The 16363-nt window shown below is 39.2% G+C and overlaps 1 protein-coding gene across 2 annotated transcripts; it reads left to right on the forward strand.

Annotated features, from left to right (window-relative positions):
* Positions 1–426: 426 nt before the first annotated feature.
* Positions 427–16097, forward strand: vps39 (VPS39 subunit of HOPS complex). Of its 2 annotated transcripts, none has more exons than XM_053633244.1 (24): positions 427–1031; positions 1874–1939; positions 2045–2109; positions 2254–2296; positions 2477–2571; positions 2907–3005; positions 3156–3248; positions 3862–4045; positions 5213–5333; positions 5510–5630; positions 5927–6056; positions 6655–6797; positions 6905–7045; positions 7231–7372; positions 8744–8830; positions 9211–9284; positions 9903–10119; positions 10397–10525; positions 10635–10737; positions 10908–10953; positions 11333–11482; positions 14366–14500; positions 14719–14810; positions 14912–16097. In XM_053633244.1, exons 1-24 carry the CDS (start codon positions 959–961, stop codon positions 14991–14993), a joined length of 2631 nt encoding a protein of 876 aa, XP_053489219.1. In that variant the 5' UTR covers positions 427–958; the 3' UTR covers positions 14994–16097. The 2 variants fall into 2 exon arrangements, with proteins under 2 accessions (XP_053489219.1, XP_053489220.1); XM_053633245.1 differs by having other exon boundaries at positions 2910–3005.
* Positions 16098–16363: the final 266 nt, after the last annotated feature.

The raw sequence follows: 16363 nt of genomic DNA on the forward strand, positions 1-16363 counted from the left end.
GCATCCCTTCATGGTCACAATTTCCCCACTGTCTAATGGCTACTTCCAGCATGATAATGCACCACGTCACAAAGCAAAAGTCATCTCAAACTGGTTTCATGAACATGACAATGAGTTCAGTGGCCTTCCTAGTCATTGGATCTCAATCTAATAGATACATTTTACACAGTGTAACTGGTTTTGGGTCTCTGGGTGGAACGTTTAGAAATAAAAAACAGTAATTAATGCAACAAATAAATATGACAGTACACATTTATTTAAATGCTCAGAAAATGCATGTTGCACTGCAAGTGCTCCTGTGCTGCGAAGACGAGCTCAGAACCTCTGCATTGCAAACAGAAATCATCCTGAATGAGGAACGAGAAATTTAACCCTCGTGACAGATGACGCAGGTCACGTGCCTGTCACGCTGCGTGAAGCATCCGGAAGTGCTGATTTTCTAGCAAACAGTTTGCGCGATTAGTTAGCTAGTTGGATAACGACCTGTCAACGCTGAAACGTTTTAATTTGCGGTCACTGCCAGTTAAATCCGGACAATGCTGTGTTAAAAAGATGGGATGAAACACATTAATTCGCGTAAGCAATGTGATATAAACAGAGCAGCAGTTTGTTGACAGCGAGGTCGCAGTATGGCAGGAAGAGAGAGTAGCTAACTCGCGCTGTTTCCGCTTCTCGAGCCCCTCTTGGTAATATCTCACTTCTGCTCAGAAACCAGGAAACGCAGGACGATGGGCCACAGGACGTTGGGCCACAGGACGTTAACCACTTGAACTGAAGTCCGCTAAATTGTGGAATGTATAGGTTACCACGCTAATTGCACTTAGCTAGCTAGCTAGGAGAGTTCTTTTGGATTTACTAGCTTCCCAGTGAGCAGACGTTGAAAAACGTAGCTAGCTACATAGTTGTGTTTCTTTGTCGTTTTTTGAAATAATTCAACAGTGTTATATGAGTCATCATAATGCATGACGCCTACGAGCCCGTGCCTATTTTGGAGAAACTGCCCCTCCAGATCGACTGTCTTGCGGCCTGGGGTAAGTATCACTTCGGGTCATTTCTGTTTGACAAATACTCAGTTTCATATCGTTTGCACAGTTTGCTGTGGGTCTGCGTTAGCAGCTTTGCGATTGCTTGATTTTTGTGTAAACAGAGCTGTCACTATAACCGATGCACTGAATCGACTTGGCTATTTTTGATACAATACACATTCCCTCTTCGGATCCCGTCCACTTTTTAAAGTCGTGGGGACTTGGTGGTTGGGGGTTCGAATCCCATCTCTGCCCTGTGTGTGTGTGCAGAGTTTGTTCTCCCCATGCTTCTGAGGTTTCCGCCGAGTACTCCGGTTTCCTTCCCTAATCCAAAGACATGCACTGAGTTTCCAGATTGGCACCCCATCCATGGTGTCGCCCACCTTGTGCCCTAAGTTCCCTGCGATAGGCTCCAGGCTCCCTGTGTAGGATACATGGTCAGAAGTGTGTTGATGGATTAAAGTCATGGTGGTGACTTGCGGAGAATTGGATCAAGCCTGAAATTTGTTTACGTTTAGTCATTTTCTTATTTGATCCAAAGCGGCTTAAAATTGAGACGGCCTACGACTGAGCACTTGTGGGTTAAATCTCAATCGCTCTCTGAATTGAACTCGCCACCTTCCTTCCGATCACTAGCCCAAACCTTTAACCACGGAGCTGCCATTTCTCCTATTCAGTTTGGGAATAAGAACTTTTTATTTAGTACCTAGAGATTTTAAACGAGAGACCTTTTAAAAACATTGCAGTCCAGGGGTTCAGTAATTATCCCTTTGTTGTGATAAACAGTATTTCCTCAGTTGCAATTTCACTGAGATGACATTTGACGTTTCAAACCGTTGTTTATACAGAGGATTGGCTCCTGGTGGGGACTAAACCAGGTCATCTCCTCCTCTACCGAATCAAGAAGGATGCAGGTTGGTATTAGTTTCAATTGCATTTGTTATTGAAATTTTGTCCCTCTACTTTTTTTTTTTTTTTTTTTTTCCATTTTTATTTCATGGCATTCTCACCTTTCACAGGCACGAACAGATTTGAGGTAACGCTAGAGAAATCCAACAAGAACTTCTCCAAGAAGATCCAGCAGGTATGCACAGTTCTCTGCAACTAAAATCTTAAAAAATACTTATGGTGTAAATGAATTGGGGTTTTTTTCTAGATTTTATTGCACTGAAGTCTTAAAGTAATGATTTCTCTCAATTCATCCTTTTTTTTCCCCCCCAAAAAACAGCTGTATGTTGTATCCCAGTACAAGATTTTGGTCAGTCTCTTGGGTAAGCCTTTTGCTTTTATTTCTCTTTTTTTTTTTGACCCATACAAGTTTAACCAATTTCTTTACCATCTTTATCAGGTTTGTGGTCTTTCCACACTTTAATTGTGGAACGTGTAAGTGTTGTATGCATTGTCTCAGTTAATTACCAATGTTATATTATTGTTGTTTTTTCCCCCACCAGAGAATAATATCCATGTCCATGACTTGCTCACATTCCAGCAGATCACTGTGGTATCAAAGGCCAAGGGTGCAACACTGTTTGCCTGTGACCTGCAGGTGTGTAAGGAGAAGCTGTTTCAGTATAGCCAAATTAAGGAAATATACAGTTTAATCCATCATTATAATAATTTTTATTACTGTCAGAGCTGGATATTGGTTTTATATGTCCAATTTTAGTATAAAGTAGCCTGCAGTGTTACAAGAGTGACTTGATCACATGTTAGAAGGAGTACTGTACTGTACATTGCCAGAATATGCCATATTTTTTTCATCCGTACCATTTTACACAATTTTATTGCATTACACAACAGAAATAAATGAGCCGTTACTGCTGTTTGTCCACATTTGTCTAACCCCGGTTGAGTATATACATTTTCTTTTCCCCATTTTAGCAGTCCAGTTCAGGTGAAGTAACGTTACGGATGTGCGTTGCTGTCAAGAAGAAACTTCAACTGTATTACTGGAAAGACAGGGAGTTTCATGAATTACAGGTTTGTTGGTGACATTGAAGCACTGCACGTATAAATTGCTATCTTTATATGTACAAAGATGTTTAAATCAATAACATTATATATTCATTTCTATATATATATATATATATATATATATATTTATATTTATATTTATATTGTGTGACTCAGGGAGATTTTGCGGTTCCTGATATTCCGAAGTCCATGGCTTGGTGCGAAAATTCCCTATGTGTGGGTTTCAAGCGCGACTACTATCTGATCCGGGTAGGTCAAAACCCTAGAAGGGTGACAAATCAAAAGAAAACTAAAATAATATGTCTTAGTAAAATGTTGGGCCACCACAGGCTGCCAGAACAGATTTAGTGTAAGTCTCTAGAACTGTACTGGAGGCAGGAAGATCATTCTTCCAAAACATATTTCCTCATTTGCTGTTTTGATGATTGTGGTGGAGAGCGCTGTCTGATATTTTGGGCCAAAATCTCCTATCGTTGTTCGTTTGGGTGGAGATCTGGTGACTGCAAAGGCAATAGCATATAATAATATTAATATACATTTTCATATTCATCAAACCATTCAGATCGCTCTTATCAGGATAGAAACTTTCCTCACAGGATAAAGGTGATCAGACAGAATATTGATTTGCAATGACCCTTATCTCTAAGGGCACAAGTGGACCCAATGCATGCCACCAAAATGCCCCACAGCATAACAGAGTCTCTAACATGACATAGAGGCCCACCCCGTTTAATTTGTCACTTGTCTGTACATGCAGGTTATACATAGAAGTTCCAAAGCTCAACCTTGGATACAACAGAGACACATTACATGGAGTCTTACTTGCATTAAGTGTTACTTGCATCTACTTGCATCTTTCTAGATGGATGGACGTGGCTCAATAAAAGAGCTTTTCCCAACAGGGAAGCAACTGGAGCCACTGGTTGCCCCGCTGGCTGATGGGAAAGTAGCTGTGGGTCAGGATGACCTCACTGTTGTCTTGAATGAGGAAGGAACCTGCACACAGAAGTGTGCCCTCAACTGGACTGACATCCCTGTTGCAATGGGTATGATACAGATGTGCTACAACCTTGTTCCGTATTTATTCTTATGGAAAAATTATTATTCTTTTCTAGCCAGTTGTAGACATTTTCTCCAATAATATCACCCATGAGCTATACATACTACTACACTTGAAATGTTTAGGTGCATGAAAGTCTTATTAGATGCATTACTGAAAAAAATGTTTATTGCAGATCCATTGTCAAAACCTCCTACTTTAAAGAAATACTTTGGCCTAAATTCACAGTAATGCTTTACCCCAAACATAGTCATTCAGCAAGGATATGTTTGATATCTGAGGTCTTTATTTTGCGCTACTAATGTTTCTAACAATTAGAGGAAGCTTGTGGCTACCAGTTTAGCATTGTACAAACTGCCATGCCTAAATCATCACACAGCTGCATTAAAGGCAGCTGTTAATTGGTACATAATTGTTACAGTTTCTTCAAATAATTGAATAGGTCTATGTAAATGAATACAAATTAAATTGAAACTTTTTATAATAATTATTTTCACCAGTAGTTGTCATGTACAGGAATTTTGGGTTGGCATGGTAAACACCATACATTACTGAAGTATTGCCATTACTGCATTATTGGGCTGTATTATTAAGCAAAATGCTTCTATAGAATATCCAGGCCTTCACACTTTAAGCCATATTTCACATGTGAGTCTATTGCTTCCCCAGGGTGGCCAAGTTATTTTTTAAATGGGGAAAAAATATTTGGAAAAAAAAATTCAGCTAATTATTTCAGTTAGATCGTACAGCAGAGTAACAGGCCCTCAACATTTTCCTCCTGACAATATGTGCAAAAGCTCTGTTAAAATCTCTCAAGCATGTATTACGTTGTGATTGGAGACATGCCCATTCCTGGCTTCAAATGGATTTTCTGCCCCATGGGACTGAGGGAATTTTATATTCACAGAATGGCTCCTTGTTACTTGCAGACTAAGATATATGTTTCTCAGAGTATTTTTTTGCATTTCAGAAGTTGCTTTTACAGCCACCATTTAGATTTTTAAAAAATCGAGGTCATTTGTTTGCATTAGTTGTACTTTGATATATAAGGCTATAAATGATATTAACGTGTTATTTGTCAAAATCCGAAAATCCTTAAAGGTTTTCTATTTGTTTTCCAATCTCACATTGTCTTGTTTCTCTACACCTTCAGAGCACCAACCTCCTTACATTATAGCTGTCCTGCCGCGGTATGTGGAGATTCGCACCTTTGAGCCAAGATTGTTGGTGCAGAGTGTGGAGTTGCAGAGGCCACGCTTCATCACCTCTGCAGGGTGAGACTTTCACATTTTTCAGAATAAATCACCAACATTTCTTTCTGAAGACTTTCACAGTGAATTTATTCTAAAACCATGATGTCATCACTGCTATTGCATTACTGGAAGTCCTGACCAGCTTAATGGTGACATTTTAATGTTCTGTACATGCTCATACTGCTTTTTGGTTACAGGCCCAATATTGTGTATGTTGCCAGCAACCATTTTGTCTGGCGACTTGTGCCAGTCTCCATAGCAAGCCAGATTCGGCAGCTCCTACAGGACAAACAGTTTGAGCTGGCTCTTCAGCTAGCGGTGAGTTCATTCATCACAGTTAAACTTCTGCAAATATCTTGGTCTGAAAAGTCCTTCACCAACACTTACCTAACCACTTACCACGTTTTTTCCCGTACATTTTTTCCTGTATTAGAACTAAACTGGAAGTTAGGCTTGGCACATCATGAACATTGTAATCACCCATATGTGTTATTTGAAATGTACGGCTGATTTCAAACTATTAACCTTTTATCGTTTGATGCATTTTGGGAATTCTGTTCGTGTTCCTACGTTTTCACCAATTTTTTTCTTCTTTCTTCCTTTTCCCCAAGCAGAAAATGAAGGATGATGCAGATGGGGATAAGAAGCAGCAGATTCACCATATTCAGAATTTGTATGCCTTTAATCTCTTCTGTCAGAAGCGTTTTGATGACTCTATGCAGGTGTTTGCCAAGCTGGGGACAGGTGAGGAGCAGGTGTATGTTAATAACAATGTCAGCCCAGTAAAATTTTGGAAACAAGGACCAAATGTATTGTTGGTTGGGTGTATATCCTTTAATCACATGTATATCATTTAACCAATGGCAAGCACAGTACTAGAAGTTTTCATGTTTTTCACAGATTTTCTGTGTAATTTTTATACGCCAGGGTTCCCAAATGTTCCCAAAAAACCTTTGTTGACTAAGTGCCATGTTCTAAATATCATGAAATGAAAACTGAAATTCTGATCTGTTGTCTCATATTCATCTTTTGATCCACAGTGATGTCACAGACCCAACTAATCAATATTGAAATACGTTGTCGATTATTGATATTATAGATTAGTTGTTGCAGCCCTAGTCATAATGGGCTTGTGAGATCATGTGCCATGTGCGCAATGTGTGTTGTGTGAGTGAAGCCATTCACGACTTCATCTGTCTTCATCTGTCAATCGTCCCAAGCCTAAGGGATCATTGAAAATATCCTGAAAACGTCCTGGTCTTAAAAAGTCTTAAAAAGAGTATGAATCCTCTAAGCCTAATCTTAATTTTGATGACATGCGATGTCCCATCCTCTGTTATAGATCCAACTCATGTGATCGGGCTGTATCCAGACCTCCTTCCCTCTGACTACCGTAAACAGCTGCATTACCCCAATCCTTTGCCCACACTCTCTGGAGTAGAGCTGGAGAAGGCCCACCTGGCTCTCATAGACTACCTAACGCAGGTCTGCACACACACACAGGGCCTTACAAACTTTATGGAATGTTCTGTATTGAAATTCAAAAAATTTCAATTCCATTTTACTAACAGTCCTTTATTTTAATTACACAGAAGCGTAGTCATTTGGTGAAGCAGCTGAATGACTCTGACCCCTCCACCACATCCCCGCTTATGGAGGGCACACCTACAATCAAAAGCCGCAAGAAGCTTCTTCAGATCATAGACACCACCCTGCTCAAATGCTACCTCCATGTAAGGTCACCTCCATGTACATTTTGTGCGCGAGGCTGTTTTGCTTACCTCTGGTGCCGGACTTGTGACTCCTTGTCACAAAGTCACATCAGAAATGAGTGTTTGCCTGTAGTGTGAACAGGGTTTGTGGGTTCCACGGAACAAAGTGATACTCTTGTGCGCTTATTACTTTGTTCTGTTTTTAGACCAATGTGGCCTTGGTGTCACCCCTTCTGCGTCTCGAAAACAATCACTGTCATGTGGAGGAGAGTGAGTATGTGCTGAAGAAGGCGCACAAGTACAGTGAGCTCATCATCCTCTATGAGAAGAAGGGCTTGCATCAGAAGGGTAAATTTAACATCACAAATGTTCTCAGCACAGCAATATTGTCATGAAACACCAATTAGCACAAAACACAGTTTTTGTCGTATTTGAGGTCATATCTTGAGGTAAAGTGTATGGTCTACAACCCAAAAAAACCTGTAGAAAATACACATTCTCTATGTTTGCAGAATAAATAATCATATAGAAATGCATATTTGGTCCTTGCTGTAGAACCAAACATCTAGGGGGTGAAGCTGGACCTAATCCAACTCCTCCGATAAGCCTAACCATAGCCTAATCCTGACCCACACAAAAATGCACAGTACTAGTCAATAGCCAGTCACTGGCATCTGTGAGCTCATGTATGTAGAAGAGGGTAGAATGCACTTTCCTCTAAGCGTGTTACGCTGTTCTGTGATGCAGCAGTTCGAAATGACGTGTTTATCTGGCTTCATGTATGTCGGAGGAAACTTGTTTTAGACAAGTTTCACCCTTCCTGCTAGGTAGTTGTCATGAAAGAGGAGAGCTGGGTATGTGGGTGGTAATTGGCAGGTGAACAAACTGGGAAGAAAATGGAAAGAGATATTGGATTCTGTATTTTATTACTTTTTTTCTTTAGCAAGAACATTGTGAAATATAACACAGTGATTTAATTAGATTGTTCTTAGCCTTAGGCATGACTGAGTTTTCTTTTTTCAGTAGTATCTGAATTTGACTGTCTTGTTCTGATTACAATTATCATCACTAAACCTTCATTAGTTGCAGCTGTACCGTTTATTCGTATCTGGCCTTGATTTAATCAGAGGATGCTTATAGACAGATTACAGACAGTGAAGCATTAACACCTAAAGGTCAGAACATCTAGTAAAAAAAAAGGCAAAAGATTCATTCATTCCACATTCATAAGTCTCATGTGTATGGTTTCAGAAGAGAACTGTTCCATGCATACATGCAAAAGAAGAATAACACACAAGTATAACACAAATATATTTGAGTGGTCATAATGTTGTGTGTTTTGAATGAACTAGGGAACACGGTGTGGTAGAATGAAAAGCAGTCTGTGAAAATTGCTGTTACAAGGACAACTAGTCTCATTTTAACTGCATATATCTACATTCCTAAATCAAAAGCTAGCAGTGAAAGGTACTTGGTGATCATTCAAATCAGCTCATGTTCCTAGCTGCTGGAGCAAATTGTTCTAGCAAACTACAGACAAGATTGAAGGTATTGGTTCAGTCTCACATTGAACCTAGCGACATTGTTCTGCCTATTGCCCTTGAACTGCTATCAAGTCAGTCTTTCAGATTAGATACATGCTATAAAAACATGTTTGTCATGTCATGTAGTAGTAGTAGTAAAATAGAGTGGTAGTCTAATGAAAATGGTGATCTGTAGCCCTGCAGGTCCTGCTGGATCAGTCTACTAAAGCCAACTCCCCTCTAAAGGGTCATGAGCGGACAGTGCAGTATCTCCAGAGACTGGGTGAGTGTTTATCACTCACCACTATACACACGTTTCATTTAACATCAAGCATTTGCACACGTTTGTCATATTGGGAACTCTGCAGCCTCGTTAGATTAGGCATTGTTGTTTAAGACCAAGACAGTAAATGGTTAAACTTCACTGTGATTTTCTGACAACCTAACAAGAAGAGTGTGACAGGACCCCTGTCTGAATTCAGAGCCATGCACTGATTCTCTGGTACATTTCTGTCACTCCTTTAATTGGAGTTGAAATATAAGCATCAGGTTAATTAAGCTTCTGGCTAAATAAACAGTATGCTAAACCTAACCCAAATTTCACTATTTATATGTTCTCATCATCCATGCTCACAGCCTGCTGCACTATGTTTTCCCTCCCAGGGGCAGAGAATTTGGGCATTATCTTTGAGTTTTCCCCATGGGTGCTGAAGATTTGTCCAGACGATGGTCTCAAGGTGAGAGCTGTAGTGGTTTGGTATTGTGTCTACTTTTGCTCCCAGGGTGCATCATTGTTCTTGGTACTATAAAATAACATTTTGAATCAATTATATTAATATTGCTGAATGAATTTTGTACACAGTGTAATAAGCCTAACGAAATGCATTTTGGTGTGTATTATGTTTCAAGAGCAACTCCATCTAATTTCATGAATGTAACAAAACAGGATGGCAAAGCATATTCTAAAAATATATATATATATATATATATATATATATATATATTTATATTAAGGGCTTGGATTTAGTTCCACGTTGCAGTACCGTCAGGTTGCCCAGGGATCATGGCTTATGTTGTTCCCATGCTGACAAAAAGATCTTTTAAGTTGGTTTGACATGGATAATGAATAAATGAGTGTACCCGCTCATTTTGTCGGTTGTATTTGAGCTGTGAAAATGGCCAGCTTTGCCAATACCTTTTGCCAGCAAATAAATAAGACAAGTGGCTTTCTGTGGGTGACCCCCCCCTCACCAGTGATGATATGCAGGCAGCCAGTGACACAGATGGTGTTTGAACATGGGGCAAGAGGCCACTGGAGTTGCTCTTTAACTGTCTCCACTATGTTTTGGCAACAGATTTTTACAGAGGACCTTACGGAGGTAGAACTGCTCCCCAGAGACAAGGTGCTAGACTTCCTGAAGGAGGGTTTTAAGGAGCTAGCTGTGCCATATCTGGAGCACATTGTCTATGTGTGGGAGGAAACCGTCCCTGAGTTCCACAATGTGCTGATCCAGCTCTACCTGGAGAGATTACAAGTGCTGATGAAAGAATATCTCAACTCGCTGCCTGAGGGTGAGCGCTGTTAGCTCCCTGATCGATAGAGTGCTCCTCTAACAGACATGTGATACTGAATGAGTTGGAACCAGATTGTGTTTAATCCAGTACTGTTGTCTTTTTCAGCTAAAGTATAAGACGAAATGCATCTTAACTTCAGTTCTCTCTAAAATGCGACAGATTATCGTTCTTTGTTGCGTAATTTTTTTTCATTTATGTGACCTTCCGAAGTAACTAACAGAGAAACCTCCAGCGATGTAAGCTTGCTTATTTTCTCCCTTATAATTGTGAATAGGTGTCCCACCTGTGGCTGCAGGAAAGGAGGAAGGAGAGCTTGGGGAGTTACGGAAGAAGCTATTGACTTTCTTAGATATTTCAAGCTGTTATGAGCCAGAGATTCTCATCAGTGACTTCCCATTTGATGGTAATTTAGCGTTTGAGCTAACAGATTATCACCACTTTACTGCACTGAAAACATACCGTGAATCAAATACGATGCGTGTCTCACTTCCCCTTGTCTCCCTCTTCCTCAGGTCTGTTGGAGGAGCGAGCCTTGCTTCTAGGCCGCATGGGAAAACACGAGCAAGCACTTTTTATATACGTGCACATATTGAAGGACACGTACATGGCCGAGGAGTGAGTATGCCTGTGTCGCCGTATGTCTATAGCTATTTGTCTTCCTAAACCAAAGGGAAGTGGTACATTTTTCATTATAATGGACTATACAGTATGTACATGTGACTTTGGCTGAACTTATTTTATCTAGTCTTATGTGTCTCTGACTGTGTGTACATTTCCCTCTTTAGGTATTGTCACAGACATTATGACAAATCAGCAGATGGAAATAAAGATGTGAGTGTGTCCTCATGAAAGCACAGAAGCTTCACACATTGCTATAATAATAAAACATGTTTGTATGTTGTATTTTCATTACATTTGTATTGTTTTTTTTCCCCTCTGCGTTTAGTGTTGCACAAATATTATGGGTATAATCTCCTACATTATTTAAATAAAGCCACTGATTGATTTAGGATTGATCCGGGAATGTTTTAGTGAACTGTGGAAAAAGCTTGTAAAGTTCTAGACTACTTATAACTATATTATATATTATTATAACACATAATCTTTGTCTGGAAAACTGTTTTTTTTGTTTGTTTGTTTGTTTTTTATTATAATTGTTTTTATGTTTCCCATATCTCAAAGTTAGACTGCTGCTGTCTCCTCTGTGCAGGTGTATCTGTCTCTCTTGCGCATGTACCTGTCTCCTCCAGACGCACACTGTCTGGGTCCGATTAAGATGGAGCTGTCTGAGCCCCAGGCTAATCTTCAGGCTGCTCTGCAGGTCCTTGAGCTGCACCACAGCAAGCTCAACACTACTAAGGTGAGAATCCTACTAGCTTAGTACAATGGCAACTGTTATAGTCAGGTTTTGTTGCCGATCAGTCCTCATGGAATGGTTTGGGAGTGTGTTTCTCCCTCTCATTAAATTTAAAACACTTTTTGGGGCTCTACAGCTCATTATACTTCCTTGTGACCAATTTCTGTCCTTCAGTGCAGCTGGTACTGGTGAAGCAAGAATTTCGCAGTCTAGCATTTTACCAGTTATTATGTTAAGCCTATGTAGTGGCATTCCCATACAGCATCAAATACAATATCCTAAAAAACACTATTTCCCAGCAAGACCCTTGTTGTTGACTCTTGTCCTGTCCCTCCGCACAATCAAAAGCTGAACGATGCACAACAGGATATGACCGTTATAAATCATTAAGTGCATTAGGTTTCAAGTATGTGTGTAAAATACAGAGCATGAATCTGCCTCGAAAGGCTCTCTTGCTCATTTGTTTTATAGGATGTTGCTTTTATTTCCTCTGGCTGCTATCCAGAGGCCTAGCTCAGCAGGGCCACATGCAGGGACAGACCATAACTTTGGATGTCAAGTGAGAGAATCAAGTCATTTGTCGCATCCAGCTGTGCGCAACATGTGGACTGTAGAGCCACAAACATCTGAGCTGCATCCAGCTTAATTACAGCGTTTTTCAGGCTTATCTCTGTCTACTACTTACACCAAACGTATAGTTACATAAGCAATAACTTTGACACCTTACTGTAATCAGAAAAGTCCGGTCCATAAGTATTTAAACAGTGACATAATTTCCGTAATTTTGCCTCCGTACACCACCACAATGGATTTGAAATAAAGTAATCAAGATTGAAGTGTAGACTTTCAGCTTTAATTCGAGGGGTTTAACAAAAATATTGCATTAGCTGTTTAGTAATTACAGCCATTTTTACACAGTCCCTCTGTTTTCATTTTCATTTTTACGTAGTCCCTTTATTAAAGCCGAACGTCTACACTTCTATCACATCTTGATTGCTTCATTTCAAATCCGCTGTGGTGTTGTACAGTAGGGCTGCTCGATTATGATAAAAATCATAACCATGATTATTCTGGTCAATATTTAGATCACGATTACTCATTGACTTTGTAAACATCATGCATTTATTGAACTTTAAAAAAAAAAAAAAAAAAAAAACTTTTCATTGTATTTTTAATAGTGGATTTACTTGAATTTAATTAAACTGAATAAAAAATATGTAAAACAAAATTAAGTAAGTTTGTTTAATTAAATGAAATTAAAATTAGCGGAGCACGTCACGTGATGCGTTTCAGTGAACTGCAGCGCTAGAAATGAACTTTAAACTTCCTTAACCACTGATATTCCGTCTCCTGGTTTAGATCAGCCTGTAATTTCAGCATCATCTCTAGAAAGGAAGTGACTGTATTTAGACCAGCTGTCATGACACTAGAGGAAATGAGCTTTCCAATGACACCAAGCCTTATTTCGTTTTGTTCCACATCAGACTCCTTGAAACCAAATTGTTTACAAACGGCTGAAATGGTTTTATCTTTCTTGTCGACCAAAGGCTCTCTTTCTGTCTTCTTTGCTCGAACTGAACTAAACTGGCCTTTTAGGGAGGGGTGAAAGTGCACCGTGTAAAGAAAAATGGTGCACAGTTTTTAAAAAGACAAAACGAGAACATTGCTAAATGAAATGCGGCGCAATAATACTTTATCTCGATTATTTTGTCTTCATTCTCGTCTGAAGCCATAATCGAAATCGAAATACGATTAATCGCACAGCCCTAATGTACAGAGGCAAAATTAGGAAAATTGTCACTGTCCAGATACTTACGGACCTGACTGGAAGTTCTTATCACTTTTAATAGATGTGATTAAGGAAATGTGTTTTTGGTGCAGTCAGTAAATCTTTATGCAAAGCATGTTTTCCCCTGAATTGTTTAGTTGAATTTACACTCACTGTCCACTTTATTAGAAACACCTCCACATTCATACAGTTAACCAACCATGTGGCAGCAGAACATTGCACAAAATCAGGCAGATACACGTCAAGAGCTTCAGTTAATGTTCACAATGATCTCTGTGACTTTAATCATGGCATGGCTGCTGGTACCAGATGTGCAAGTGTGTACGAGAAAGAAAGAGAATAAATCCCAGGAGATCAGCAGTATCTGAAATACTCGAACCAGTCCATCTGGCACCACATGATCTGCCATGGTTAAAGTCACAGAGATCACATTTTTCTTTGTGAGGATCAGATTCACATGTGAATACCACAAAAGGAAGGTGTATGTAACCAGAATAGCTTTTTGCTGTATCTATCCATAAAACTACATAAAACAAGCCTAGGTAAGAGATCTCTCATTCTCTGTCTCAGGCTAATACCCTTTTTTGGTTGTAGTTTTAAATTTGCATTATGGAGTTTCATAAACACCTGCCTTAGACTCCTGTTCAAAGTGTTTTGCAGGAAACCGATCTTTCATTCTGTTCTCAGTGAAGGACGTGTGTCAAAATACATTACAGCTGCTGCGGGTCATGCTTAGGCTAAAAACGCTGGTTTCCCTAAGTGGTCTTTGTACCACCTTTGCTTTAGAGCCATTAGTATGCTGCTTTTTCTTTTGAGACTTGGTCATAAGCCAATTTTATAATTATAACATGACCAATATGTTCATACTGCCATTTCAGGATGCTGATTTTTATTATCCTGTATGTTCACAAGAAACACTTTTTCATCACTCAAAAACAATTATTTCAGGGTTGTTGGGGGTTTTTTTTTGTTTTGTTTTTTAGAAGATTAGTATGTCTGGTATGCCTTAATCTTAGGCTGCTATTTATACAGCAGCTCTCAACGTCATAGAAGGAAGTAAATGCTGAGGTCGTTGTACTATCTTTGCTGATCACTAGGCGATAGACCTGCTTCCAGCAAACACTCAGATCAGAGAGATCCGTGTGTTTCTCGAGAGCGTGTTGGAGGAGAACGCCCAGAGGAAACGCTTCGACCAGGTGCTCAAGAGTCTGCTGCAGGCCGAGTTCCTCCGGGTAAGTTACTGGAGTGATTGAGAGAGACGCTGCTTAGCTGAGAAGGTGTTTGTGAGCGTGGTCCCAGTTTAATGTAGTGCATTAAAATCCTTTGTTTTTGTGTGTTTGTTGGTTTTTTTTTTTAAGTCAGAAACTGTTTTAGGCAGATTTTGGAGAAGGAAATTGTCTATGCATGTTTATGTACACCATATTCTCACCCTCTGCCACTGTGTTTATAGGTCCAAGAAGAGCGAATCTTTCATCAGCAGGTGAAGTGCATCATTACTGAAGAGAAGACCTGCCGGGTGTGTAAGAAGAAAATTGGAAACAGGTATGTCTGGGGTAATTTTGCTGATTTATTTCTTTATTTTATGTCATTACATTAACAATGGTAATCTTCAAATAATGCATCTTTGCCTTCCATTTGCACAGTGCCTTTGCCAGGTATCCAAACGGTGTGGTGGTCCACTATTTTTGCTGTAAGGATCGCAGCGTGTGTCCCACAGAGCAATGAGACTTCTCAGCTGGATATACGTGACACACACCTCCATCTACTCTTAAGATTTTTACATAAGATTTTTACATTTGCGTTTTGTGCTGCACAACTGAAAATGCCAGTGTATTGGCACAGTATAGCCACATTTGGCCATGAAGAAAAGTTACGGTACCTTGGACTAAACACTTTTTAGCCCTGCACATGGTTATGGATGGTGACATTTGTTACAGTGAAAGCAAGATTGCTGTTGCACTCCGGCTTTGAAGACACTTAAGTCAATAAACAACACATACTGTCGAATTAAGCTTTCTTGTGAGAAATAATCGTAATGTCTCTCATCCACTGATATTTTATTTACTTCTATTATTTTGAAGCATGTTTTTGTCCAGCGTTGACATTTTCCTTGTGTGTAATAATAATAATAATAATAATAATAATAATAATAATAATAATAATAAAACACCTGTGTTTTGTGTTAAACCAGTCACTATTGTGTTCTAGCCCATTTACACACAGACTGTTATGCTGAGTCAGCTTGCGTGTGCCTCTGCTTCACTGTATTCGTTTTAGGATGTTCTGGTTGCAGAAGGGAAACCAGACACTAATGGGGTTTTTTCCCCTAGTTTCTCACACACTCTGGCATTTTTTTTTTTTTTTGATTTGGTCTGATATATGTTGTAAGAGACCTCTTTGAGTCTCTACATTAACAGGCTTAATTACAACGGCATTAGTTCCGTGATTACAGCAGCATGGCACTTTTGTGGCTTCTACTTGGCTTTAATTTATTCTCACTAATGGACGATGCAAGAAAATAAAGCACTAATGATTAAAGTGGATCATTACAAGGAGATGTTGCTGTAAATGTTGATAATCTCATATGTGGAAAGGAGTCCTTGTTAAAATGTGCTTGAATGTGTTGCGTTTAATTTGAAACCATCTCCATTCATCCTTTCCTCTGTTGATCAACCATGACCTAGACTGTTGCTATTGAGAGGAAAAGACAGTTGCTTTTGTTTCTAAGCAGTGTAACATATGAGGTGTGTTTGAGTTTAAAGAATGTATAAATTGTACTTTAAATATGAATGAGGAGATCTGGAAATGCTAATAAACCTTTCATGTGCAGTGTGGTGTCACAAATATGTTTTTTTTTTTTTTTCTTTTACACATTTAATTTCACCCTTGAATTGAATTGACCCATTTTAATTAATGTTATATTAATATTATTTTTTTATTTTACACAGTAAAATTTCAATTGGCACAAACTGCTTTTTCACCAAAATAAAACATATAAGTGAATTCACTCTGTTACATGACCTCCATGTTTTATTTGCAACAGCACCAGATGACGCACATCTGCTGGTAGGAGCGTCTCCAGGCATGAGAAATGG

The sequence above is a fragment of the Ictalurus furcatus genome, chromosome 9 (genome assembly GCF_023375685.1).
Source record: "Ictalurus furcatus strain D&B chromosome 9, Billie_1.0, whole genome shotgun sequence".
Taxonomy (NCBI): domain Eukaryota; kingdom Metazoa; phylum Chordata; class Actinopteri; order Siluriformes; family Ictaluridae; genus Ictalurus; species Ictalurus furcatus.